Genomic DNA, 26404 nt, shown 5'->3' with positions numbered 1-26404 from the left:
CCAGGACGGGACGCTAGTCCATCACAAGGCACCCCAAGCGGGACTTGAACCCCAGACCTACCGGAGAGCAGGACTGCAGTCCAACCCACTGCGCCACTGCACCCCCTGTGAACAAATACCACCGTTAAAATACATGGCAAATATTGATCAAATGCAGGCCTGTTCTCTGGAAATGCAGCTGCGTTCGATCAATACGGATAGAGGATTCTCTCCTTTTGCGTTCAGGATCCGGAAATTAATGAAAAATCTTGGGAGCAAATGAGCAATGTAAAAGAATAATAAAATAACACATATTTAAGTCTTAACAGCCCTCAGCAGTGAGCGGAAAGCACATTTTTGAGGGATGTAAACCCTTTAAAGCATGGAAAATATAGGCACAGAAACATGGAAATGTGATGTGAATGTATTTTCTGAGTGCTTGATATTTCAAATGTTTTTAATAGGTCTAATTGTCTTGTGTTTTCAAGTCATCATATTATCTTGGATGTCTTTTCCAATTTAAAGGGAAACTGTGGCTATGCATTAACCAAGAATATAACAGGATGACATACTATTATTATTATTAATAATAATAATAATAAGAAGAACCTTCATCGGAGAAGAGTGTCACTTTGTCACTTTGACCGCATCCGTTCCTGGTAAGTATTTTGATCAAAAGTACTACAGCAGGAGCTGAACAACATTTCTACATATGGATCGGAATGCACAAGGGTCACGACCCGCCCGCAACCCTGGAAATACACTGATGCCGTGATGCGTTCTTCTCATAATGCTCCACGAGGATCTCTTGATGCGTGTCGTCAGCAAAGGCGGATAGATGGATTGTATTTGTACACGAAACGCCAGCTACTGCCAGCAGCATCATCCGTTGCAATAGAAAGAATGAAAAAAGCATCAATAATGGTTTGTTTTTTTATTTCCTTTTTTTTGTGAAAGAGCATCGAAATTACCATACATTTAAGTACACGCTGTCCGAACCAGGACACCAGACAGAGAGAATGACAAATGTTCCCTAAACAAAGAGGGAAAATTCAACCGTACTGAAAACAGTGAAGCATTTCAGTGCCTACGTGTCTGTATATCACAATCCATTCCAGTTGCGATTTTCAATCCTCTTGCTCTTCGGTGACGAACGCATATTTCGGTAGTCATGACAGAAACACCATTTGCTTGCCATTTTAAAACAAGACAAGGAAGAGAATGAGGGAAGAGTGGAAGGGTGCAAAGCAACGGAGTTAGAAGATCCAGAGAAGCGGTCAGATAAAGAAAAGCTGTTCCTTCAGCCCCTCCCCCAGAACAAACTTCTCCACTTTTTCTTGTCTTGCCGATTTGCTCCACTATTCCCCTCAAAACAGCATTTCTCTACTCCTATCGCAACCCCCACCTTCTGTGAAGACCCCATCCAGATAGCAGAAGAAGATCGCCTTTGGACCTTTGAAGGTCAAATGGTCAATAGAGGCCACAGCTACATTTGAAGGTCCTTTCAGTCCATGGCCTCTCAGCACCCAGAGGGATTTGCGAGGAAGTGTAAAACACTCTCCGGGTTTTCGCCCCCTTTCCGAGCTCGGCGGGTTGTCAAGCTGTTCCACGCAGCACAGGGAGCGTGCGGATGTGCGTTGCCGTTGTATACATGGAACATACACGCGTTATGAGATCAAAAGTAAGCATGTGAGGAACCTGCTCGGTGGCACACTGGACGATATTGTGGGCTTGCTGGTCAAACACGATGGAAGTTAGACCCCAGGAAGCACACTGCCGGTGAACTTTTCAGAGAGGCGATTATACCGCGCCGCTGAACAACAGATTTCTGTATGCTCTTCTAGGTGCAGAACTGTGCGAAGACAACAGATGACAATACAGAAGATGTGGCTGCAGCTGAACTTTGCGCTCTGTGTGTGTGTGTGTGTGTGAGAGAGACTGTGTGCCTTCCTGCCTCCGCGTTCACCCACAATATTATTCCAGCTTTAACTTTGACTCTGCAGACAGGAAAAGCAAAATTACGCACCGAGCCGGCCTTGCATCTGAACTTTTCACAGTCTGGTTGGCAGCAGGCAAGCGAAACCCGCACAGAATGTGCATTTGTAACAGCACCACGGTGCGGCTCGGGGGCAAGTAGCTGTCTCAGAGGTTAAAGAAACATGCTCGTGGCTAAAGTTGCAGATTTTATCTCTAGAAAATGAATATAAACAAAATGCGCAAGGGGATACATCAGCATCTATTGATCAAACGTGTATGGGAATGATACATGATGTGATAAATATATTAGCTGATGAAAATGGCGATTTTTAATGAATGGAAAATTGCAGATTCTGTCCTGTTTTCTTTCAACGTTCCAGACTGGGTGGAATCCTGCTGGGACATTCTGGGAATTCTGTTTCCTGCTCTGTAGGCAAGGGTGGTGGGGTGCTTGGTAGTCACCTCTTCGGAACAACGCCAGGAAACTCAGGGTGCATGAACATTCAGCAGTTAAACTACGCTGCAGGCCAGTACCCCCATCCTACTCCAACGTCACACCGCAGAGTCATAGATCGGTGCGTTAACCACCAACGCAAGGCTCCCTTCTTCAGTGCAATGTAGAGGGCTGGAGAACCTGGGTGCAAAGTTGCAGGGGGAGCCCATTGTACCATGAACTGCTTTTGTCTTCATCTCTGTCTTCGACTTCCCAGCACCCTTTGTCAAGAGCAAGTGTAGTAGGTCTAGGTGTGTTTCCTAACGGAACCCGATGCCCTCCACTAGTCCAGCATCTTGATTGTAAATAGTCACGTTTAAAAAAATATAGCCATTACAAAAATATAAGCTATATGAAGGCACTTGAAATATGCCTTTTTAGGATCCCTCACAAAATTGCACTTGAACCAGTTTGGCTGATTGATTGTCAATCTATCCCTCATTAGTTCTTTCAAGGCCTTTAAACCCAAAAGTCTCAGAGTCTCTGCCTTTCCAGCAAGGGGAAAACGTGACAAGAGGAACATAAGCGTTCCACAATGGGTGGGCGGATCAAACCACACAACAGCTGTCAGAAGTAAGAAGGCTTCGTGGTGGCCATATTGTTGTTGCCTGGAAATTGTTCTGGTGAAAGGGGAATCTCGCACTCGGCGCCATTCTGGGCCAGGGATGCCAGGATTTCTGGATGCTTCTGTAACAGCATTCCATTGTCCATGAAGGGTTTGACCCCTTCCAACTCCAGGGGTGATGGCTCTCCCAAGTCTGGCTCCTTGTGACCCTTTTCCCTTCTCCTGTGCAAGTAACAGGCAACTCCCATGATGATTGCTACTAGTAGCACCACCAAAACAGTGGCTAACGTCACGGCAAGCGCTGTGGTCATATGGCTCTCTTTTATTGGCTGCTCAGAGAACAGGTGTTGCTGGGAGATGGTGGTGGATGCCTCCGTGCATGAGTTCTGGCCCTCTGCACTAGGCTCACCGTGGGGGGGTAGCACAGATGTAGTAGGTGGAGTTGGGCTGAAGCCCCCGAAGGGTGTACTTTACGTAAGAGGTGGGCAAATTCAGCAGCATGGGCCTCTTGTCTGGCCCAGAGAGATTCCAGTAGGTGAGACGGATGCCCCGGATGCGAGGTCGTGCATCCACATAACGGTGCAGGTCTAGCTGGATGGCTGTGCTGGTTGACTCCCGAGCAACAATATCAGGTTTGTTGGGGGCTGAAGTAACTGTAGGAATTTCTACTACTTCAAGACTTTCCTCCTGAGTCTCGCAACAGGACTCTGAAGCACCCAGAAGACAGGTGCATTCAGATGGTGCCTGTGGCTCAAGTTGACAAGCGCCCCCGTTCGGGCAGAGAGGTGCCACAGTGGGATCTTGCACAGTGCTGCTGGGAGATGGCTGGAATGTGACAGGGGCGTCACCGTCTGCCATCACAGAGGGTTTGTCACTGGGAAGGAGCTCAGGTGGGGCAGGTGTTGCTTCTGACGGAGTTGTAAGAAGCAGCAGCTTAGCGGTGCTACTGATGATGATGCTGGAAGCAGCAGTAGTGGCAGGACAGCCAAAGTCCAAGAACTTCATGCTGCTCAGCTCCTTGCCAGCATTACGAGGGGGGAAGTGGCAGCGTGTTTTCTCAGGCTGGCCCAGGGACATCTTGCGGCTTTGCAGCCAGCCTGGCAGCCAGGCTAGCTCGCATACACAGTTGAAGGGGTTTTCTGCAGCAGTCAGCATCACTAGCCGAGGGAAAAGGTCCTGGAAGCCCTCAGGAAAGCCCAGCAGTTTCAGGGCACTGAGGTCGAGTTGCTGAAGACTGGTCAGGTCTTGGAGGTCCTCCCGCCGAAGCTTGCCCATAGGATTGGCAGCAAGATTGAGCCCAGTCAGGCCACGGGCCTTACTTATTGCCTGGGGCACAACATGGAGTTGGTTGTGGGACACATCCAGCTCTCTTAGGTTAGCCAAGTTCCTCAAGAGTTCCTCGTTCAAGGTAGCAAGGCCCAACCCAGCCAACTTTAGGGACTCTAGATTCGGCGTACTGAGGTCACTGAGGCCTGGTGGAGGGATACGATTGAAGCTGAGGTCCAACAGGAGCAGCTTGGGTAAGTGAAGCTCAGGCAAAACTGTTAGCAAATTCTTCTGAAGCTTTAGTTCCAGAAGTCGCTCCAGCCCCTGGAAGGCAGCTGGATGGATGCTCTCGATGCGGTTGTCGAAGAGATAGAGCCTCTCCAGTATGGCCAGCCCGGAGAAGCTATGCTCAGCGATATGGGTGATTTGGTTGGAGGATAAGTCCAAGTTTCGCAATGTGGCCAAATGCTCGAAGGCTCTGCCTGGCAGTTCAGAGAGTTTGTTCTGACTCAAGTCCAACATCTCCAATTGATCAAGTCCGGAGAAGTCTTCAGAGCTCAGAGCCTCGATGCCGTTCTGGAAGAGGTAGAGATATTTGACATTTCGAGGTAACTCTTGAGGTACAGATGGGGAAAGGCGCTCAGAGCAGAAAATCGACTGAGGATTTGCGCACGAGCAGTCGGTTGGACAGTAAGCATTTAGTGCAAGCGGCTGCTGGATGAGGAGAAGAAGGGGGAAGAAGATGGCAGCCTCCATAGTAACGTCTCCACAGAAATCTGTAAGAAATGATGAAAGATAATGCAAAATTAGAATATTACCCTTCAAAACACCAGAAGAGTCTTTAAGCCCACTAGGAGTTCAAAGCTAGTTACTTTAAAGAGCTGACAACAGACATTCATCTATGGCCTTGTTTTTACAGTAGTTCATAATGAACGTTTCTATTTGCAGCTGGTATATCAATGTCTGAGGGTACAACAAGCCTCCTCAAAACAAGACACCAATTTGGCAGATATCCTTCTCTTTAGCCAGTGTGCAAAAAGTGTTAGGAAAGAGGAATAGCTTAACCACTGTTACAACATTGACAAGACAGGTATGGATTGAGAATTTATCTCCCCAATGGACTGTTTCCACTGTCCTGTCTCTCACCATGCAGCAATGTGAGGTTACTCACTGGGGACTTGGATGTTTGTCTGCACTTGTGCAGAGTTCTCTAACAACTCGGATCTCACACGCACTCACATTAGTGTCTCCCTTTGCAGATTCTCTCCTCTCGGCAAGGCCGCAGTACAATGATCCGGCACCAGTCCAAGGAAGCAAGACTGCAAGGTGAGGTACACTCTAAAGGTAGTTTAGAGTCCCGTGACAATTTGTAAAGAGTTCCATAGAGTTTCCATTCCGGTAAATCGGATTGGGTAATGACAGGAATGGATAATGACAGGAATGACTACTTGCAGAAGCCATCCATTCTCATCCTTCTTGAGCACTCATTAGCTTTTGATGCTCTACTCTGCTCCTCTCTTCGCTCTGTGAATTCAGAATAGCAGGTATTGAAACCAGTCTTTCTTTGTCTTGTGGTAGAACACTTTGTCCTTTCCTCACACACTCACCACAGGTGTGCCTCAAGGGTCGGACCTGGATCATGATTAATTCTTTAAATTCATTTATTTCTTAGCTATGCTCATATCCTCTCGGAGTTTTTCTTACCACCACGATGCCGATGATGCCCAGATGTCATCCTTTAATTTCCTTCCTTCAATCCCCAAGTTTCAGAACCAAACATTCAACGGCCTTCTAGGCATCTCCTCATGGATGAATGACCACTGGCTTGATCTAGGCTTGATCTTGCATCCCATTATTTATTACATTTATGTTACACCCAACTGGCATCTGCCTTCTTCAGACAACCCCTGAAGATCCACTTCTCCACAAGACACCTTGAAGGTGCTTAGCTGCAGTTGTGCTCAGTCTCTGCATCCTTTCGTTCCACGTATGTCTTGCTATGTTCTTAATAGTTTCATTTTCAAGAAGTTTCTCTTTAGTAGACTCATCTTGTTAATAGTGCGATCATGTAGATGGGTGTGTTGTGCACAAAATGCTACACTAGTAGTATAAGAACTGAAGTACAGCATTGCCTTCATAAGTCGTCCTGTACAAAGGCACATGGCCAAATGTAGTCAAATGGTTATTTATTCATTTAGCTGATGATTCTCTCCAAAGCTCATTAAATTGTTAAGCTTCTTACAATGATTTACCCATTTCTTTGTATAGATTCAGGGTAAGTGCTTTACTCAAAGGTACTACAGCAGGAGAAAGGATTTGAACCCAGGTCTCTGGAGGGAAGTTCTAACTATGCTATAAACACACAGAGATAAAAGTAATATACATCTGAGTAAACAAACAAATCCGTAAATTATTTAAAGTTGAATATGATTTTTCTTAATGCAATTATGAAAAAGTAATATCAACTGGGAGCTCAGACTCGAAGTTGGAAATCCAGCTCTCAAATCCTCTCAGCTGCCCTGAGGCAGGGTCCTCATCTCACCGGCACGAATGGAATTCCCAAAACAACCTTTTTCATCAGAGGGTGGCACGGACAGGAACGTAGTGCAGGAGGGATCTGGCAGTAGGAGGGAAGGGAGTGCGGACACACAGAGGGAGGGAAGGTGGACCAGAGGGGAGACAAAGAGCCCTTAAGCCCCGGTGGCTCCATCACAGCAGTGCGACGAGGTCCTGGACAAATCTCCCGTCTCATCGTTATTCTTTTAGACATTATTTATTTGGTTTTAACTTTATCTCGGATTTTCAGGCCATTCTTCTTTCTTTTTCTCTGTTAAAGCGCTCCGTAAGCGCAATAAAAAGTGCTTTGTAAAAAAAGTTGTTTCGTAAGTATATTATAATAAATGGGTGAAGTGTGTTTCGTTGCTGCGTCCTGTGTGTGTAGAGCAAAAGGGAACCTCAAAGAGCAGGTATATGGTGAGCAAACAGTCACTGATCGGCAAGATCAGCACATACCAACACCGGCTCTGATTATGTTCTCTTGAGGCCGTTTACGAAGCAGTTCTGTGCCCGGAGCAAACCCACGGGGTCTATCCGGAAGGGCAGCGGTCTCGGCCGAGGTCTGGCTTCCCTTCAGCATCCTTTACGGTGTCGCCTCAGGTGAAACACCGGGTGACTCCTTGGACGTGAAGTCCCACGGGTCTCAGAGCTCAATGCCTGCGTGCTCTAAGAAGGCGCCGTCTTTATTTAACACCGGCTAAATGCGGACGCGTCTCTCCGTTTGATTTATCGCCAAGGAACCAAAGGCAGAGACAGCTTGGACAATTCCAAGCAGCGGTGGGGGGAAATCGCTGTAAATTTCTTAAAGCACAAATTACACAATGGTAAAAAGGGCATCTTTTCAGCAGGAACGTAACCCGCTTGGGATGGAAATGTCTACGGAGCGAGTGAGTAATATAATGTACTGCAGTACTGCTGGTGCACTGAGACTCTACCATAGTACTCACCAAAGGTCAGGCCGGATGGGAATCGTGGGAGATGACTCTAGAAAGGATGTGTGTATACACACGCACGCACGCGCGCACATACACTCCTGTCAGCACCCTTCACACTGAAGCTGGAGTCTATTACCCAGAGTGTAGCTCACCATGACAGAATACCCGAGTAAAGTACATGCCCTACCAGGGCTGTAGTTAGAGGCTGAGGGATTTTCGGGAAAACGACTCCAAACGTCCGGCAGCTCGAGTTACTCTTGCAGCATGTCTGAATGTGTGTGACAGAGAGCGCTGCGGCCTTTGATCTGCATAGTGATGCTGTTTTTGACTGTGCATCCGACCGTGTTTTGCTCCGTGTCTCTGTGCCAGATGGAGTTTCGCTCTGCATCTATGTGACTCAATGTGAATAAGACTGTGTCTGGGAGAAACTCATAGTTGCATTACTCTGCGTGCATGCGTGCGTGCGTGCGTGTGTCCAACTTACTGAGCAACAAGCTGACATGTATTCTGCTTGCCATGGAAACCAGATTAAAGTTGAGCTAATGAAAGATAGTTCACCACATTGTAGCGCTGGGGTGAGTGGAGCCTTCCCATAATCCCTTCCTGCTCCATGTGTTCCTCTTTTATGGATGTTTTTCAGCTGTTTGTGTGTAGAGTAGATGTCTGCAGGGTTATTATCATACTGTAAACTGGAGTTACAGGCATCTTTACTCTAGGGGGATGCACTGTTGCCGCTGGTGTTTTTTTGTGCAAACCGTCAGTGTGTGTATCATGGCAATCTGTTGCCCTTCAGCTCCCAGTTACAACTGTGTTGCATATGTGATCTGTTAATGCTTGAGCTCAAGGAGAGTTTATTTCTGTAATGTGGTTTAATATCCTTTTAACTTAGGGGAGCAACTGGATGAAGTATCTTTATTTGATAAAGTGTAAAAAAAGGTATGTACTGTACTGGACCGGTATGGGGAGTGCGGTGGTGCAGCGGACTTGGCCGCGTCCTGTCCTGCTCTCTGGTGGGTCTGGGGTTTGAGTCTCGCTTGGGGTGCCTGGTGACGGACTGGCGTCCCGTCCGGGATGTGTGTCCCCCCCTCTCCAGCCTTGCACCCTGTGTTGCCCGAGTTAGGCTCTGGCTCGCCGCGACCCTGCTTGGGACAAGCGGCTTCAGCCAATGTGTGTGTGGACTGGTGTGAGAGCACGGAACAGTGGTGACAAATTTTCGCTCATCGGTTACTCAGTTTTTTTGGGGAGGAACTCGAGTTCATGCAAATGTTCCCTCCAGCACGACTGCATGCTCTGACATTCATATTTATGGTCTCAGGAGAAGGAGGTGTGGGAGGTATAGAGAGGGCCTCTTTATTTCAGCCTTCCGGCCCATGCTGGGGGCATTTTAAGGAAAGCTATAAGAGGTCCCGGCACACACACATTTACAGCTGGCTGGCAGGGACTTTAAAGGGGTATCATAACTCATCTGTTTTAAAGCAGGGCTTGCATGTCACATTACTTGACTTATTCAGACAAGTCATTTTGTTCTGATTTAGCGGAACTCCCCCCTCCCCCGAACCCCCCCTTGTCACCACGGGGTTGCTGAGGCACTTCAGTCACCGCATCACACGCCGCTCACTCTCACTGACTATTTCAAATGCCAGATGTGGCCGTTTGGAGCCTAAACGCGACATGGCGGAAAGACAGCAACAGGTTGAAAGAGATTTGTGCTCGCTGAAGCAATTAAGGAGAAATGCCAAGTGTACGAGCTCTGCGTGTGTGTGCGTGTGAGCTGTAACCCTCAATTTATTCCAATTACCCATTTGAATCTCCTGTGTCTTTTGCACAATTCATTGTTTATGTTTCCTCTATCTATCCATCTATCTTCTCCAATATCAATAGTGTTCATGATCCAATGTTCTCACCATAGTGTCACACATTAATCCAGTTTTACAGTGAGCTTTCCAGCACCTTTTGCTGACCTGGACATCTCCACCTTTCATTTACACCATTTGAACCAAGCCGCCTCCCCCAAACCTATTAGCCAAATGGCCCCGCTGCAGCCTCCTGCAACCCTGCGGTGCCGTGAGCGTGCCGAGGCACGAATCCTCGATCTTGACAGGCAGCTGCAGGAATGTGGCTTGAAGCCTGAACGCCAGCCGGACACCAGTAAATCCCTAAAGCCCTCCCCGCACCCGCTGTTAGCACACGCCTGCAGACGCCACAGCGGTTGGAACACACGCACACACATGCATCGCATTCAGAGCCCTCATGACAAAGGAAAGTGCCGCGGGATTAACGCACGCGCTCGTGGCGGCGCGGATGGGCTGGCGCACCGGGGCACGGCACCAACAGGAGAACTGGACGGACTCGTCCAACTGTGTCCATCGGGGAGGTGCCGGAGCAGCGGCGTGCCAGCACCTGCTTCTTTCCCCGAGGCATCAAGATCAGGCCCCGTTCTGCTGAGCGAGGACAAACAGAGAACAAGGAACTGCACTGGTGATCAGAAGGCTGTTGGTTTTAATTTAAGCATGGGAAGAACCTCTGTGCTCTTTTAATGGTCATATTGTAATTCAAAAAAAGAAAAAAAAACTCTATTGCAGTGGGTTGCAGACCCTTGGCTTGTGCATTGGTGTTATGAGTGGGATTTCCGCCTCAAAAGACACAGCCAGCAGCCTCTTCCAGAACCCGGCATCTGATGCCAAAAACCCAGGTTGCAATAACTGCAGCAGAAGCTCAGGTCCTCGGAGGTGGACGTGTGAAGCTGGAATACACTAACCCCTTCAAAGTGTAGGACACTGCTGATGGACACGTCTATCTTTCTAGGAACCAAGAGGCGCCCTGACTTGCTCGTGATATTGCCGTCGCTTTGGAGAAAAGCGTCTGCAAAATGAATAAATGTAAAAGTACGTGCTTGTGTGTTTTGTACAAGTGCGGTGATATCTGTGGCCGACCGTGTATTTCCTACAGCATGTGTGTAGTGACAGGGTTTAAGCAGAAGTGTGTGTTTGTGTAATGATGCTGAAGGCATTCTGCTCCTTGTCAGTCTATATATCGATGTATACACACACTCATCTGTACTCTCTGGAACAAAGTGCTCAGGATATCTGAGAAGCAGCAAACAAATTATGAAACAAATAGTACTGGCACCTCGGTGTGCAGTCGCATCTTGCAGAACTCGGCAAACTCGAGCACGGTACGCTTCAGCGCACATGAGTTAAGTCAAACATCCTGACAACTCACCCCGGAGCACTTTGGTTGTTATTCTCTGAGCTTAGACTAACAACAGCGTGCCAAGGAAACTGGCATACCCTGCAGGTTCTGCTCTAAAGACGGAGAAAAACACACAGAGAGACGCCGTGCTCTGCGAGAAATGCCTCCGCAGGGCCAACAGGGTAGTCTGAAATGCGTGTTCATGTGTTTGAACCCGTGATGCATTCAGGTACCTGACAAGTCTGTTTTTCACAGAAACCTTCTGAGGTTTATTTATCGATAATAGCATTTTTTCCACTTACCAGTTTCCACCATTTCTGGCTGTTGCAGAGCAAGCATGAGCTGCATTTAGCCTCCCAGCCACCGGATGGCAGTAAAGAGCATCCAAATAGGGTGGTGGGGCTGCCTTCATTGAGTACTCTGGATCAGTGTTTACACCCGGTCTCTGTCTGTCCTGAGCGTCAGTGATCGAAAACAATAAACGGAGCATTGCATGTGCTTTTAGGATGAAGTGGTCAGCAATGTGCACTGATTAGGAGTCCGTGAAGGCGACGTATTTTTATTTCCGTTTGTTTCGAACTGATTTTAATGTAGCGTTACGTTGCTATTGAAATAAAAAAGACATGAAAGTATTTTATTTCCCATAACCACATCTGAGATTTTTACAGAGCCTAACATGTAAATAAATAGATTAAATAAATTATTGAGCTTTGATCGATTGTGACTGAGTGGTAAAAGTGACTTTGGATTTACGAACAAAATAAGTTACGTAAAGACTTCTGGTCATATTTGTGCTGGTAAAATGGACTCATTAGCTCGGGTACTTTGAACCTAGTCTGTTTGTGCTCTCAGCTCTGTGTGGATCTGGCTTTGTGGAGTCATTTCCGAATACCATCTGTTGAGTTCTCTCATGTTCTGCGTGTTACAGACTCTTGAGGGCCTTTGTCTTTTCTGCAAATGAAAAACATTAAAAACTAAAGAGATCCCAACATCTAAAACCACTTAACGACATGATCTATGTCCAAAGACACGGGATTTACTGCGAGCGAGAATTTTCCATTGGGTTTGATTCTACTATTGCCGTGAAGGACCCCATAAAAATCTGTAGGCACAGAGAACAGGACTTTGCGAGCAAGACTGATGCAAGCTGAGGTCATTGGGCTTTTGACATCCTCAACCAAGCGACCTTTCGACAACAAATCAACGTGCAGAACCAGCACGTTCCTGCACCCGTCAGACGTGGCAAAACATCTTCTGAACCATTTTCCACGGGCACTACGGGCGACTGCCTAACTGGGGCAACAGGTGGCGTTCTTACATTTACATTTATTTACTTAGCAGATGCTTTTCTCCAGAGCGACTTCCAATGAACTCTATGTAGCGTTATGAGCCCACACACCTTACTCACCGCGGTGACTTACACTGCTAGATACACTACTTACACTGGGTCACTCATCCATACATCAGTGGAACACACACACTCTCACTGTCACTCACGCACTATAGGCTACCTAAGGCTCTTGTAGTCTGGGGAGCCCAGGTTTGAATCCCCCCTCTTGTTGTAGTTCACTTGATCAAGGCACTTACCCTGAACTGACAGTTACAATAGCATGCCGTACAAATGGGTAAATCAACGTAAAGCATCCAATCTAACATTTTTCTCAAAGATGTCATTTAAATAAAGATTATGGGGCAGAAGGTGGTGCAGTGGTTAGAAGTGCAGCCTTACACGTGACAGCCCAAGATTCACATGCCACCTCTTGCTGAAGTATCCTTGATTGAGGTACTGAACTGATACCGTAAAAATCACCCTGCTGTACAAACGGGTAAAACCACTCCAAGTAACTTAATATTGTAAGATGGATGGCAGGAAAGGATCAAATAACTGAAAATGTTAATAAAAGTTAATTACACTGAACCAAAGGAGGTGGTTCTGCTGTAACCACAGCTCATCTGTCCTAAATCCACATTCACATCCAGTCTTCGAGACGCTTCCTTCAGTGATTTAATGATGTGTCAGTGACACGAGGCCCATTCCCATCAACTGCCTGCTTGTTTCATTTGGTTGTAGAGCTCGCAGTAGTTGCGCGCGCGGCTCTGCTAACCCGAACCCGTGTCTGCAGATCCTACACAGGGCCCACGAAGAAGAACCGCAGAGCCCTGGATGAGCCCACGGCCATGCGCACGCTCGAATGCACGCCCAGCTCTACGGGAGTAAGCAAGCAAACAAACGGGTGAACGCGTGTGCGGTTAAAAAGGAAAAAAAAAAAAAACACAAAACAGGCAGCCCCTAAACGGTTGTGTTTGCTCGGGAATCTAATTAACTGTGCTGACGCATTACGTGCATAGCCTCAGTCAACAGCGAGGAAAAGAAGGCGGCTCTTTGTAGGCGCTGACGTTGAGCCAAGCGCTTCGTCTGGCGCACGTACAGTTATGCCACAAGGCTCCTCAAGTCGAGGAGCGATCAGTTGAGACAAATACACCGAGCTGCCGTGTTATTTTGTGGTACGGTTTTAACTGGCACCAGTGTGACCCAAGAGCCGCGTTGCTTGGCGGAGCGGAGCCGCCTGCTCGTGCGCCCAATCCATGGAAACCAGCAGAACAAACACCGGTCTGCCAATACGTTCATCCTTAATCGGCGAAGCCTCACCGCGCAAAAAAGTCGAGCGCGAAGCAATGTTTCCAAAACATCTTCGTGTCCCCCGTGAAATGCATCGATGGCTAGAAGCTATGGTCCATATATCAGAGTCCTGGGGCACCGGGCTGGAGGGTCGGCGCTCAAATCTGACCGGTGACCACACTCCCACCGGGGACTGGGGGATAGCTAAACGATAGCAAGCGTAGTGCTCAGGGGAGGTGCACACAGGCTCGTTTGGACATTGGACAGGACGTTTCTCACATTGCAACGAAGTCTCCTACACAACAACGTGGCTGCCGGCAAGTTCCGCACTCGAGACTCAACGGCTAGCGGCAGAGCCGTCGCTACTCGGGTGAAAGGTGGTGACAACTGCAGGGGCCCGCTAAAATTCCAGTATTGACAAATTTATTTTATTTAGAAGAGGGGGCGGGGGATATTTTTTGAGGAGGCTCTGAATCCATAGCTACACCGCTGGCTAGCGGTACGTGTTTAGCCTCGCAGCTCGTCGGTTACGGTTTAGCGTGTTTTCGAACTACCTGACAAGTAGCGCAGCTCTCCAGCCGGTCGCAGAGCGTCCGTTTAAACATCTCCGTGTCAAATACACGAGACAAATTCCTTGCACGCAGCAGGGGCCTAACCCCCGGAGCGCTCGACCGTACGGCTGGTGTACCACACCGCGATGAAGAACTCGGCTTTCAACTTCAGTTTTTCGAACAAAAAAGGCAGAAACGCTTCTTGACGGATGGGGACAAAGGCTCAAGATAACTGTTTTACGTGGCATCTGAAAACTTTCCCCCTATTTTATGAAAGGCCGATTTCACAGTGGCCCTGGAGACATATTTGAAAAGCTGCCAGAGAAATGTAAAAGCAAAGTTTTTCATTCCCCTGACGTGTACGCGCATATTTCTTCAAAAAGCTATTATTAGCCTGACGCCTTTCTCCAAAATCACTTAAACTGTCTGTTTATACTAAGCTGCTAACAATAATTTACCCATCTCTGCAGCTGGGTAACGGTTACCGTCTCTATTCACAGTAAGTATCTCAACGTGCATCGAGGGAACTACTGCGGGAGCCGGACTTCGAACCCAGAGCTTTGGGTTTCCGGGCGGCGCCTCGAACCACTACGCCACCAGCTGGCCGTCTTCACACTTCTGTGGATGGTATGGTGAAGGACGGTGTGGTGGGCAGGTTATCCCCGATTTACCATCCAGGTTTCGGGGAGCTTAAGGAGGTTTCCCTGCAGAAATCGAACGAAAGCGTGAGCCACCTGAAGGTGAAGCATGAAGGGTAACTGACCCAGCAGTGGAGTAATTTACACCGCAGTAGAACATGTTCGTTCAGCATCAAGGCTGCAGCGCGGCACGTGTTGGGGTTAGTTTTATTTTCCGACTCCTCCAGCAACGGGGCGATAGTTACACAAGCGGTTAAAGGGGAGGGTAATGTGTTCGAGAGCTGGGTGTGATGTTTATACCTGGATGCTTGTCGGATGAGAACAAATCGTGTGCTTTTCTAAGTGAATTATGGACGCCCGGGCCTCACTCCCGAGTTTTACTCATTGTTCTGGGTTATTGATATAAAAGATGGGTGACATACAGATCTCTGGAGTTGGCAACGGCCAGGCGAATTAAGGACAGAAGGGATATCTAAGGTGGCACTTCAGCCTGCCACCCCCCCCCCACCACAAACTGAGAGTGGTACCAGTGGTCTAGTTAATGTATTTTTCCCGAAAATTAACTGGTATGCTATAAGTTCGGACATCCCAGGGGAGAACGATGTTGCACAACGCAGGGCCACGATTGGTCAGCCTGCCACAATATCGAACTGCCTCTCGTTTCTCTGCACGGAGAGGGTGGGGTGGTGCGGGTCGCCGGACAGAAATGTATAAAAATGTAGAAATTTGGAAAGCAGCCCCAGCCCAGAGGCTTTCCTAAAGCACACCTACATACATTCATAACACGGTAAAATGTGCAGTTGTGGGCCACCTGCTGACATCATGTCTGATCTCCCTCGCAAACGGAGACATTCCTAGCGCTAAAATTGGGGCGACCGGGTTACGGGCGCGCCTCCATATTTCTACGGCGAAGTCTCTCGTGTGACGCGCTGTCGGACAGAACCGGTCTGCTCTTGGAAAGAGAAAGGGCGTGTGATGGAATGTCTGGTTTGTACTCGGGTTCGCGTCTCACACCAGAGACTCAAGGGACCCGTTGCTCTCTCCCGCCCAGACTGTGTGTGTTCTGGATGGAATATTAAAGATAATTGATGGAGAGATTAAACAGAGACCAACCTACAGAGGTGTTCCCTGGTTGCGATGCAAGTAAAAACAGGGAAAGCTCTGGAAAGGCTAAAAGATGCCAGGTGTGCTACGCTTCCACAATCTGACATGGGATTTTTGATAACCGTCTTTACTGCGCGGGCGGGGAACCGTTTTCACAACTGCCGCCAGCGGCAAACCAGCCATGAAAACTGTGGCAAATCTGAGTTTGTCATATTTAGGCTCCTAACTCTGAAATTGGGTGGGACACTCAGTCCTGAAACCGCAGCTGAAATCTGCGCCAAACCTCTGTGTGGGAGACTGAGACGCACTGCATTGTGGGAACAGTGTACCAACCCTCTCAGCTGTCATCTTATTGAAGCCAGTCCTGGCATACTATCACGGCAAGTTTAATTTTTACTGTCATTTTTTAAAATGTACTTTATCCTAGACACAGACAAAAGAACTGTCAATTTTGCAATAAATTTTCTCCTTTTTCCCCCGCAATTCGAACAGTTTGTTTCATCGGGTTGCACCTATGGCAGTTGTAACAATCATCAAAGTGTACATGCACCGCAAATACACATAACTCTGCTTTTGTTCTGTTTACAGTAAATGACACACTGTCACCAGCCGGGTTCTGGCTCGCCACCCGGTCAAGCCAAGCGAACGACGCGGCGCAGACGACGGCACCCCGCCCGCGCCGGCCTCGGGTGAAAATCCCCCGACGGCCCGGCCCACGTCTCATTCCGCGTCGGCCGCCACTTTGTAACGCCTGCCATCTCATCTGTTAACAAGATGTCAGAGGGAGAGACAGCGAGGGACCGGACTGTGGAGAAGATGAGCCACATGAATCCTGGGTGGGACTGGCATAAATAAACCCAAAGTGACTGCTCTCTGGTTAGGGGGTGCGGTGGCGCGGTGGCGCGGTGGGTTGGACCACAGTCCTGCTCTCTGGTGGGTCTGGGGTTCAAGTCCTACTTGGGATGCCTTGTGGCAGACCAGCGTCCCGTCCTGGGTGTGTCCCCCTCCGGCCTTCACCCTGTGTTACCAGGTAGGCTCTGGTTCTCCGTGACCCCGTATGGGACAAGCGGTTCTGAAAGTGTGTGTGTGTGACTGCTCTCTGATCCCGCACTCACAGCATCTCCAAGTAAAATGTGTGTTTTTCTCTGCACGGATTTGCCCAAAAAAATGTTTAACAGGAACCGAAAGCAGATCCGGGCCTGAATGTGAGCAGCGCAAGCATCGTGAGCAGGTCTCCAGCTCGCAGTAATTTGCTGCTGCTGTCGAGGGTATGAGTGAACACCTAGGACAAAAGTCATTGCGCAGATATATACACACACACACACCATCATTTGCATGAAAATAAATAACATTTAAGAGTATCGTTTCCTTAAGAGAAGCTCCGCATGAGGAGATCCGAGCACCTTCAAGCCGAATGAAACAAGATTTAACACCCGGTGCCCGAAGGCCTGCCGTCGTTGTGCAAAGAGCTGATAGCGACACAAAGTTGACGTTCCCCAGGAAGGAGAACGAAACTCCAAGGGAACCGGTTTTTAACCGTTCTGTATACGATTCCTCACCATGCAACTCCGCGATGCTCCTACCTGGAGAAATCTTACACTCCTTTGTGTGGAGACAACAGCAGGGCGACGCTGGACACCGAAAAGCATCATCGCGCCAACGCAACGCGGCAACGGCTTCGGCAGCCACCCCTTGCCGTTCTGCGCTTTTGTGCATCGTGGCTAATCCTGGCCATCCTCCAGTCCTCAGGAGTTCACCTTAGGGGGGCGGGGCCCGGTTCAGGGTGTCATTATATTGCAAAGGAGCGCCGAGGCTCAGCCGTCACTCGGCCCAACGAAGGCAACTCTCACACCCGAGACCCTGGAGAGGGTGGTCATGCTTTGGTAACAGACATTATTCTACGTACGGTTCCGGCTTCCAGCGGTTAAACACCCGTCAGAAACACACGCTCCTCAAACATGAACATGAGGCGGGGGGGTGCACAATTGGTTGCCATGGTGAAACGATACAGACCACACCAAATCATTCGTTATACCCCTACTAGCAAATCGGACATTTTCATCGAAAGTCACTTATGCTACTGGCTGTGGACTGTAGTGTGATGGTTAGAGCTGCTGCTTTTAGACCCAAAGGTTGCAGGTTCAAATCCTCCCTTAAGCAAGGTACTTACCTTAAATTGCTCCAGCTGTATAAATGGGTAAGAAATTGTAAGAACCTTTAGAGAAAAGCATCTGCTGCTCTGACATTACACTGCCCCCACAATCATCTAAACATGGGGGGACAGCGACTTGTGCGGCAGGTGGCTCCGACCTCGCAGGACCGTGTTTGAATCCCACCTCCCGCCGCAGCACTTCGATCAACATACTTACCCTGAATAGACAGAGTACAAATTACCCTGCTCCATGAACTCAGAGTCTGGTCATTGCAATTCACCCTGGGCAAAAGAGTGAGGTACGTGAAGGTGTATAAATACCATGTGGCTGGAAGGAAATGTGTAGAATAGGGTTCCGTACAGAGCCGCAAGCACAGCCGCGTGTGCGTTCGCGAGAGTTCCCTCAAACAATTATTGTCGTTAATGAAACGAAAGCATGTTTTGAAGAACACAAAACACACTGAGTTTCTAAGGCTTCACTCATAAAGGTGCGAGGTGTATCGAGCTTAATATTATTATAAGTTAAGTGCATGTGTGTGTTTGTGTGCGCTTCGCGTTAAGACTCCGGAGTAATTAACGAACAAAAGCATGTTTTGTCATACACAAACTGCACAGCACGGGTTTCCAAGATTTCGGTCTGCGTGTGGCTTCTCTCTGCGTTTCGGGTTTCAAACCCACTCCCTACTGTCTGTGCTTCGAAGCCACGATGGGACCCGAACCCCGTTACTGTGAACGGCGAAGCGCGGCGTCCTGCTGTCCACTCTTTTCAAGTAAATTTTACCACCCGGGCCAGGGCAGCAGGTGGCGTAGTGGTTACAGCTGCTCCCTTCCACACGAAAGTGCCAGGTTCGAATAGAGGAAAAATGACCCTGCTGTGTAAGTGAGTAAAACAGTGTAAGTTCCTTGGGAGAGAGAGGTGAAGTTACAGAAGAGCTCGGTCACAACACGTCGCATCAGTGGGACTCGGTTCAGGCCGTTACGGGAGGGGGGGGGCTACGCGGCGATGCCACTCTTTTACCTTAATATATACTGTACTGTACTGTAATGTTCCAAACAGGCCGGATTATGAAACACACACACAGTTTCACGTGAGCAAAACACTCCCGACCTGCTCGTCCTATTTATTCTTATATTATTCGAATTATTCTCATTATTACTGCAGTACCGCTGCGCTTATACATTTATTATAGGCAAAAGTACTGTTTCCATGGAGATGTGACGGACGCCCCGAGCGTGGATCGCGGACCTCCGTCCTTCCCACCCCCGTGGACCGTCTCTCACACACACACACACACACACACACACACACACACACACACCGACCTTGAGCGCGCTCCTGTCTGGCAGCCCGGCTCTGCTCCAGCGACAACTGCTGGTACAGTGACTGACCGATACAGGTAAAATATGCGGAGGAAGAGGCACGCGCACGGCGAAAGGCGCGCGCAGGGGCTATGATGATCTCGTGGACCACACATCACATGCAGGTGTACTCACGATAGACTGACACAGTACGTTCTGGGTTCTGAACCGGGAATAAAAACTATAACCGGCGCGTGCGGCTCCGGCTCCCCCCCCCCTCCGTCCCTCCCTCCCTCCCCACCTGCACCCAAGGAAGGAGCCCAGTGACACCGGTCGGTCCCACTCACTCACCGGGCTGCGGGATCGGACCCCAAGCCAAGAGCGAATCGTCGAATCGGGCCGGGGGGAGAAATTAATGGGAATCAATAAAAGGCGCGTTCACGATCCGTCCGCGGCCATGGCGGGGCGAGCCGAGCTCGTGCGGATGTTCCGATGTGGGCGAGCGGCTCTACGGCGATCGCGCGCTGGAATGCGACTCCTCGCGCACACAATAGCGCTTTATGGGCCGCTGGGAACGGGGCGCTTTAAGTGGCACGTGGGCGGGGCTAGCGCGTGGGGCGGGGCCAGCGCACGGGGGGCGGGGCGTGTGGATCGCTCGGTTCGCGCGGGAGGCGGATCGACGATGGGGCTTGTCCACCTTTCGGGACACTGCGGACACCGTGGACACAGAGGCTGCTGGGGGACGGCTGGCTATTAATAGAGTCATGGTTGATGTGGTAAACAAATGTGTATTTTTATAAACTAATGTTTTTGAATTCCAGTGGAGTTACTGCCAAAAGGGTCAGTATGCTGTGGGATCATAGTGGGCTGCTGGGGGGGCGGGGCTGCCTCTGCCCCATCAGTGTTCAAGGAAGTCCACCCCCCCCCCAGTATGTGTGTATAACTCCACTGAAGGCTGCGGCTAATACTTTGGTCCCCCCCCCGAAGAGCTGTTGTGTCCCCTGTTTGTGACACATTGTAACAGTGAGACGGAAAAAGACACAGATGAGACCAGATCAGTATGTGTCCAGTGAATTTCCTCCTCCTTGTTGAGCTTGACTGTGGGACAACATGGTAGGATGATGCGTACGCACACACACACACCCACACACACACGGAACAGCTCGCGGTGCTCCGAGGCTCGGTCTTCGTTTTTAACCGCACTGCGAGCTGCAAACAGCAGCAGGTACCAGAAGCAGATACACCTTGAGGTCGAACCCTCCTGAACCGGCATCACCGAGAAAGCGCGCGCTCCAGACACGCGTCACACACACTCTCCTCACAGCATCTGGTACTGGAGCAGCCCCTGTAGGCCGACCGCGTGTGGAATATCCACCAAGTGGGAAAATCTCAGTAATACACAGCCAGAGCGGGGTCATTTTTACTGCGTCGGTTCATGGTAAGTACCTCTCAAGGGTACAACAGCAGGGGCGGGTGGTATTCGAACCCGGGATCTTTGATTGTAAATGAGTCCCACCCTCTTTCAGCTTCATCCAGCCTGTTATGTCGTGTAGAAACGCACGACTCTGGACTCAAATTAATTTTTTCCTTTGCAGCTGTCGGACTCTCCCTTCCCTTCTGTCCACATGTCCAGCCCGCGAAGGACAACGTGTCCATGACGCACTTTTTTCAACACCCTCTGCAGAAATTGTACATTTTAAAGGCGGTTTTGATGTTCCTTCTGCTGAGATGTTCTTTTAATAGAGGCTCATGCTCCTTACGCCAAATGTTCTGACGGCGAGGCCACGTGAAGAACCCCCATGTCCCCAGGTCCTCCCCCACCCACCGCCGCCCACCGCCGCCCACCGCCGCCCCTCGCTCTGCTTCTCATTAAGAGCCCTGAACTTTTCAACTTGCCTCTGGCGGGGACAGAATTGGACCAAACAAAGTCAACACCCCCCCCCCCAACCCTCCCTCCTCACCCTTCGAGCCCTTCTTTTACCATAGTTTGCCGGACAGAAGAAGCAGGCCGTGGAATTGTAGCACTCCAGTAGCGTGATCTTTTCATAGTTGTAGGGCAGCTGAGCGCTAAAGGCTCCTTTAAAGGACAAAAGAGAAAAATAGTCAATTTCGTAGGCAGGAGCAGCAAGTGTTTTTCTCTATTATTGTTATTATTATTATTGTTCCTTTAGGAACCGCAGCAGGAGATGCTGGGATGTCATCACCTTCTGCGAACACCTGGTACTTTAGTGGTTAGAGCTGCTTCCTTCAGACCCAGAGGTTGCAGGTTTGAATTTCACCTCTAGCTGCAGTATCTTTGAGCAAAGTATTTAACGCTAAATTACTCCAGTAAAAATTGTCTGTCTGAACCGCCTGTCCCATATGGGGACACGGGGAGCCGGAGCCTAACCCGGCAATTCAGGGCGGAAGGCTGGAGGGGGAGGGGACACACCCAGGACGGGACCCCAGTCCATCGCAAGGCACCCCAAGCGGGACTCGAACCCCAGACCTACCATAGAGCAGGACCTGGTCCAACCCACTGCGCCACCGCACCCCCCTAGCCAGTAAAAATTACCCTGCTGTAAATGGGTTAATAGTTGTTGGTAAATTAACACTGCAAGTCGCTTTGGAGAAAAGCATCAGCTAACTGAACAAATACTTCACACTAATCGCGAACTGTGTTGTGTGTTTGTGGTGATGAAATCAGGGTTTGGCCAGCAGGTGGCGCAGAGGTTAAAGCCACACCCTGCGCTGGGTTCGAATTGTCACCTGATCGGTTGCACCCGTCAGCAACCGGTTGTATAAATGGGTAAAACAGTGTAAGTCGCTTAGTGTAAAATACCTCGCGCTGCAAGTTCATTTGCATAAAACTGTCAGATGAATACATAATAAGAAAAGAAATAATAAGTGATTAGGGGAATCATACAAGAAAGAGCAGTTTGTCCTTCATTTGGCAGAAATGGTTTCCCTCCTCCCTCCTTCACCCCCCCACTCCCCGTCATACTTCACTGTAATGTAAACATTGCTGTAGGCCTTGGTGGGGGGTGGGGGGTGCTCTTTCATAAGACTCCACCGGTTAAATTATGCTGCTATAATAATATCTCACGCAGTTCCTGCCTGCAGCCAGTTATTACCCACAATACACCTGTTGTAAAGAAAGGGCGGGGACCCAATAAGTGGCCTCTACTACAATGCAAACAAGGTGTCCAGTGAATGGGTGCAGAGCCCTATCAGGGCAGGCGTCCGTTCACACACGCACACACACACCTTTCTGCTGCTGCACTCCCTCTCGCTCGGTAACTGCTGCCGTACAGGATCTTTGCGGTCTTCAGGTGTTCATCTCCATCTGTGCACCAGCCAAGGCGTCCTGAAGAGAAATGAGACGTATGGAACGTCCACATTCGGAGCGGAGCAGCAAGACTTGCGTTTGGCCCGCATGCATCCGGCAGTTCTCGGTCTTCTCTCCAGCGAGGTGGAATGAGCTCCCTCTGCCCCTCAGAGCTGCTGAATTCCTGAAACCCACTTCTCTCCCGACGCCTCTGTAAATGAGTCCAACACCACCTGCTGTGATTATTTATGTATTTTCTATGTCAGTGTCACTCCTATAGGAGCTACTAGAGGGATGTGAACCAACAACATGGTGGTGTGACGCACACAAGCTGCGCTTTGGCCGTCATGTCCTCCACTCCCGTACCACCCCCCTCACTCAGTGTAAAAGGAGGTCCAGGCTCATCTCCAGAGTCCCGCTCCTTGGTTCCCACACTATATATAGACCCATGTGCGGCGATGAAGTTTCCACCTGGTCCCTCTCAGCGATTTGATGACTACTAACAGGAGGGTGGCGCTGGAGGAATTTACAGCGTTTTACCCTCTTACTACTTATGCCCCTGCCCTCCCTTTCCCTTTTTGTGTGCTACCTTTCTGCTTCCTCCTCGACCGCGAATTCACCCCGGATCGCCTGCTGGACACCGGCTGGTCCGCGGACGCACGAGTCCGATCCGGCTCACGTCGAGTCTGCCGTTTCCATGGAAACCAGGTCACAGGAGGTAGCGTCTCTGCGACTTCACCCTCAGTTTACTTGCCTCTTCTCCCTTATTCCCACATGTCTCGCTGGGATGGTTCCGTGGAAAAGAGTCTGGACCACGCGCTTCAAGCGAAGATGCCGAAAAACAGCGCGACAAATGAGCGGCACCTGTTCGGAAGCTGCGTGACATGTGTTTCTGGAGCTGCTCGCAGATCCAGATGTTCTGGAAAGACTGGAGTGGATTCATCAGCGCTCATCGTTGTTTAGGGAAGTGCTGCCTGGTTTCCAAGACATCGAAGGGAACCTCTGATGAAGCTGCTCCGGTCTAATTATTGTTATTATTTGTTGTAGTGTTATTACGATATGACATTAAGAACAGAAAACCTCTTTGTTATACTCAATAATAATGATGAAATAAGTGGTTTCCCGCAGCCGCCCGCCCGGGTTTCCTGCCTCTCCCATCCCGGGACACACCTGGCATCCAGGTTACTCGTGTGCACCGGTGGCTCGTACCCGGGTGTCGGCTTGACGCACGCCGCAGCCGCCAGCCATCCACGTGGACTTGCTGGAGGGATCGCGAGAGCGGTGTTTGCAGTGTGTTTTCCCGCAGGACGCACACACACGCGCACACACACGGAGCGTCACTCGCGGCATCTGCAGGAAGTGACAAGAGGGGGGTCGGGGGGCTGGGCTGGTGGGAATCTCCTCTCCCCCTGACCCCCAGGACAGCCTGGGGACAGCCTGGGAAAGGAGCCGTAGGCCCCGTTTCGGGCCTTTTAACGTACAACCCAGGTTTTTAATAGAGGCTCGGCGTCCTCCCACAATGCCCCTCTTCCTCCTGCTCCCCCCACCCCCCCACCTTCAGAGATGCTCATCACCACCCCTCCATTATTCACGTGGTACATTATACACACGGGACTGCGTTCCCACCGAGACGTGAATGAGGTCCAACTGTGAAAGAGGCTTTTGGACACAACGTTCCTCCAGTTCTGCAATGATGGCCTTTACATTATTATTATTATTAGTATTATTATTATTATTATTCATCTGTCCAACTGCTTTTGCTAGATACAACTTGTTTTCATTTATTTCATATTTCCATTTCTCTTTGAATATTCCTTTTGGGGGTTGAACATTTTTTAAAAACTTTCCTTACGTTTTATTCATGCTGCTATGCAGGATATTAACACATACAGGATCATTACCCGTTCATACAGCACAGTAATTTTACCACATAAGTTGAGGGTGAGTACCTTGATCAAAGGTACTGCAGCAGGAAACGGGATTTGAACCCAGATCTTTCGAACACAGCTCGACAGCTCTAATCACCAAGCCACCTGCTGTCCTCGGTTGAAAGTAGCCAGGGTCAGAGGTTCGACAGCTCTACGCTGCGACCTGACGCGACCCGCAGAGAGCAGGTGAGCGCCCAAGAGCTGCAGGGCTGCGAGGCAGCGGCCAGAGAGCCTGGGAAGAGTGGCACCGCGGTGGCGGAGGGTCGCGACAGGTCAGCCCCATTTCCCACAACGGGAGCTGCCGTTTCGCTCAGTTTATTGTTCCGGATTGTTCCTCGAACGCGTTGTTTTGGTGTCACTGAACTCGCGATCGGGAGCCAGTTAAGTGTTTTCGCCCCTTTATTGAAGTGTCTCTGTTTGTTTTCACGCCCGTTCTTGTAAACACAGAGGGACCGGTTACGCTTTGTCTCTTGGGTTCATATCCTGCGAACAAACTGGAAACTTCCAGAAGCATCCAAAGCAATGATGTATTTCAACACAGGCCCATAGTAGCATACGTGACGCTCCAGAGTCCCGCACGGTCCTGAGCCACGCACGATCGTCTCAGCCGGTTACACCCGGCAGGGTCATTTTTACTCTATCAGTTCAAGGTAAGTGTCTTGATCTTGGCCACTACAACAGGAGGTGGGATTCGAACTCACGCCCTTCAGCTGGAGTCACTATGCCACCTGCTGGCCCAACACCTTGTGACAGCTCACCTATTAATAGGGTGGGGAATTTACTCCAGAGGCGCTCATGCTCGTAATAGGTTCAGTTATAATAATGACAATAATGACTGCACAAATGTCTCGTTGTAATAATAATAGCGATGATAATAACACATTATATTCGTTATTTGAGCAGAATTGTCTCCTCTTTGCTGTCTCTCTGGATACCTTGTTTTCCCCAGGAATACCCATCTGCGTCCTGGTTGTACTCTGATTATTTTTGTGGGTCCCCTCAGATAATTTTTTGTTTTCATTTCCAGCTTAATAAAGTTATTGTCGAAGTGAGACAGTTACGGACGCCAAAGCGCTGCAGGCGGAAGCGCAATGGTCAAGTGCGCAGCGAAGCAGCGAAGCGCGTGGGAGAGCGGCCGACGCCCCTCCATCGAGTCGAGCCGCGGCGACAGCTGTGTCGCTCGTAGCAAACGGCTTCCTTCAGCGTCCGCTGTCGTCTCCCAGGAACAGCTGTGTTTGTTTGCACAGCTGGGAGGGGAGGGATGGGTGAGCCCTTCTCCGTAAGTGAGAGTGTGTGCATGGCTCCGTGTGTGTGTGTGTGTGTGTGTGTGTGTGTGTGTGTGTGTGTGTGTGTGTGAGAGAGAGAGAGAGAGAGAGAGAGAGAGAGAGAGAAACAAAACCCAGCGTGGGGCCTGCCGAAGGCCCGAGCCTCCATTCGTTCCCACAGCTCGCTTGGCAGCCGTTGCCCATCGGGGTGCGAGGGGGTGCGTGGGAACCAAAGGGTCGAGGAGGGGCAGCCAGGTATGGAGAGCGATTGTGAAAACATCGACAGTCTCAGGTGGGGGGTGGGTAGAGCACACGCTACAGCTGAGTGTTACTCTGTTATGTAACCTAATGGGTATCCTACTGTGCAGACAGTCAGAATTATTATTATTATTACTATTATTATTGTTGTTGTTGTTTTAATTTTTGCAACATTTATATTTATCTAATAAAACACATTTACTGGATATATGCAGTATATTTACATATATGTACAATGTATTTATCAGGGGTGCAGTGGTGCGGTAGGTTGGTCCGGATCCTGCTCTTCGGTGGGTCTGGGGTTCGAGTCCCGCTGGGG

The 26404-nt window shown here is 49.6% G+C and overlaps 1 protein-coding gene across 1 annotated transcript; it reads right to left on the bottom strand.

Moving 5' to 3' along the window:
* Positions 1 to 730: 730 nt before the first annotated feature.
* On the bottom strand, positions 731 to 19870 carry LOC108930212 (vasorin-like). The gene is given in 3 exon segments (XM_029252180.1): positions 731 to 3428; positions 3430 to 5056; positions 19679 to 19870. Coding segments are annotated over 2 exon segments (2019 nt in total). The 5' UTR covers positions 5037 to 5056; positions 19679 to 19870; the 3' UTR covers positions 731 to 3016.
* Between the last annotated feature and the right edge of the window lie 6534 nt (positions 19871 to 26404).

The sequence above is a fragment of the Scleropages formosus genome, chromosome 1 (genome assembly GCF_900964775.1).
Source record: "Scleropages formosus chromosome 1, fSclFor1.1, whole genome shotgun sequence".
Classification (NCBI taxonomy): domain Eukaryota; kingdom Metazoa; phylum Chordata; class Actinopteri; order Osteoglossiformes; family Osteoglossidae; genus Scleropages; species Scleropages formosus.
This window is presented reverse-complemented; position numbering and strand designations above follow the sequence as displayed.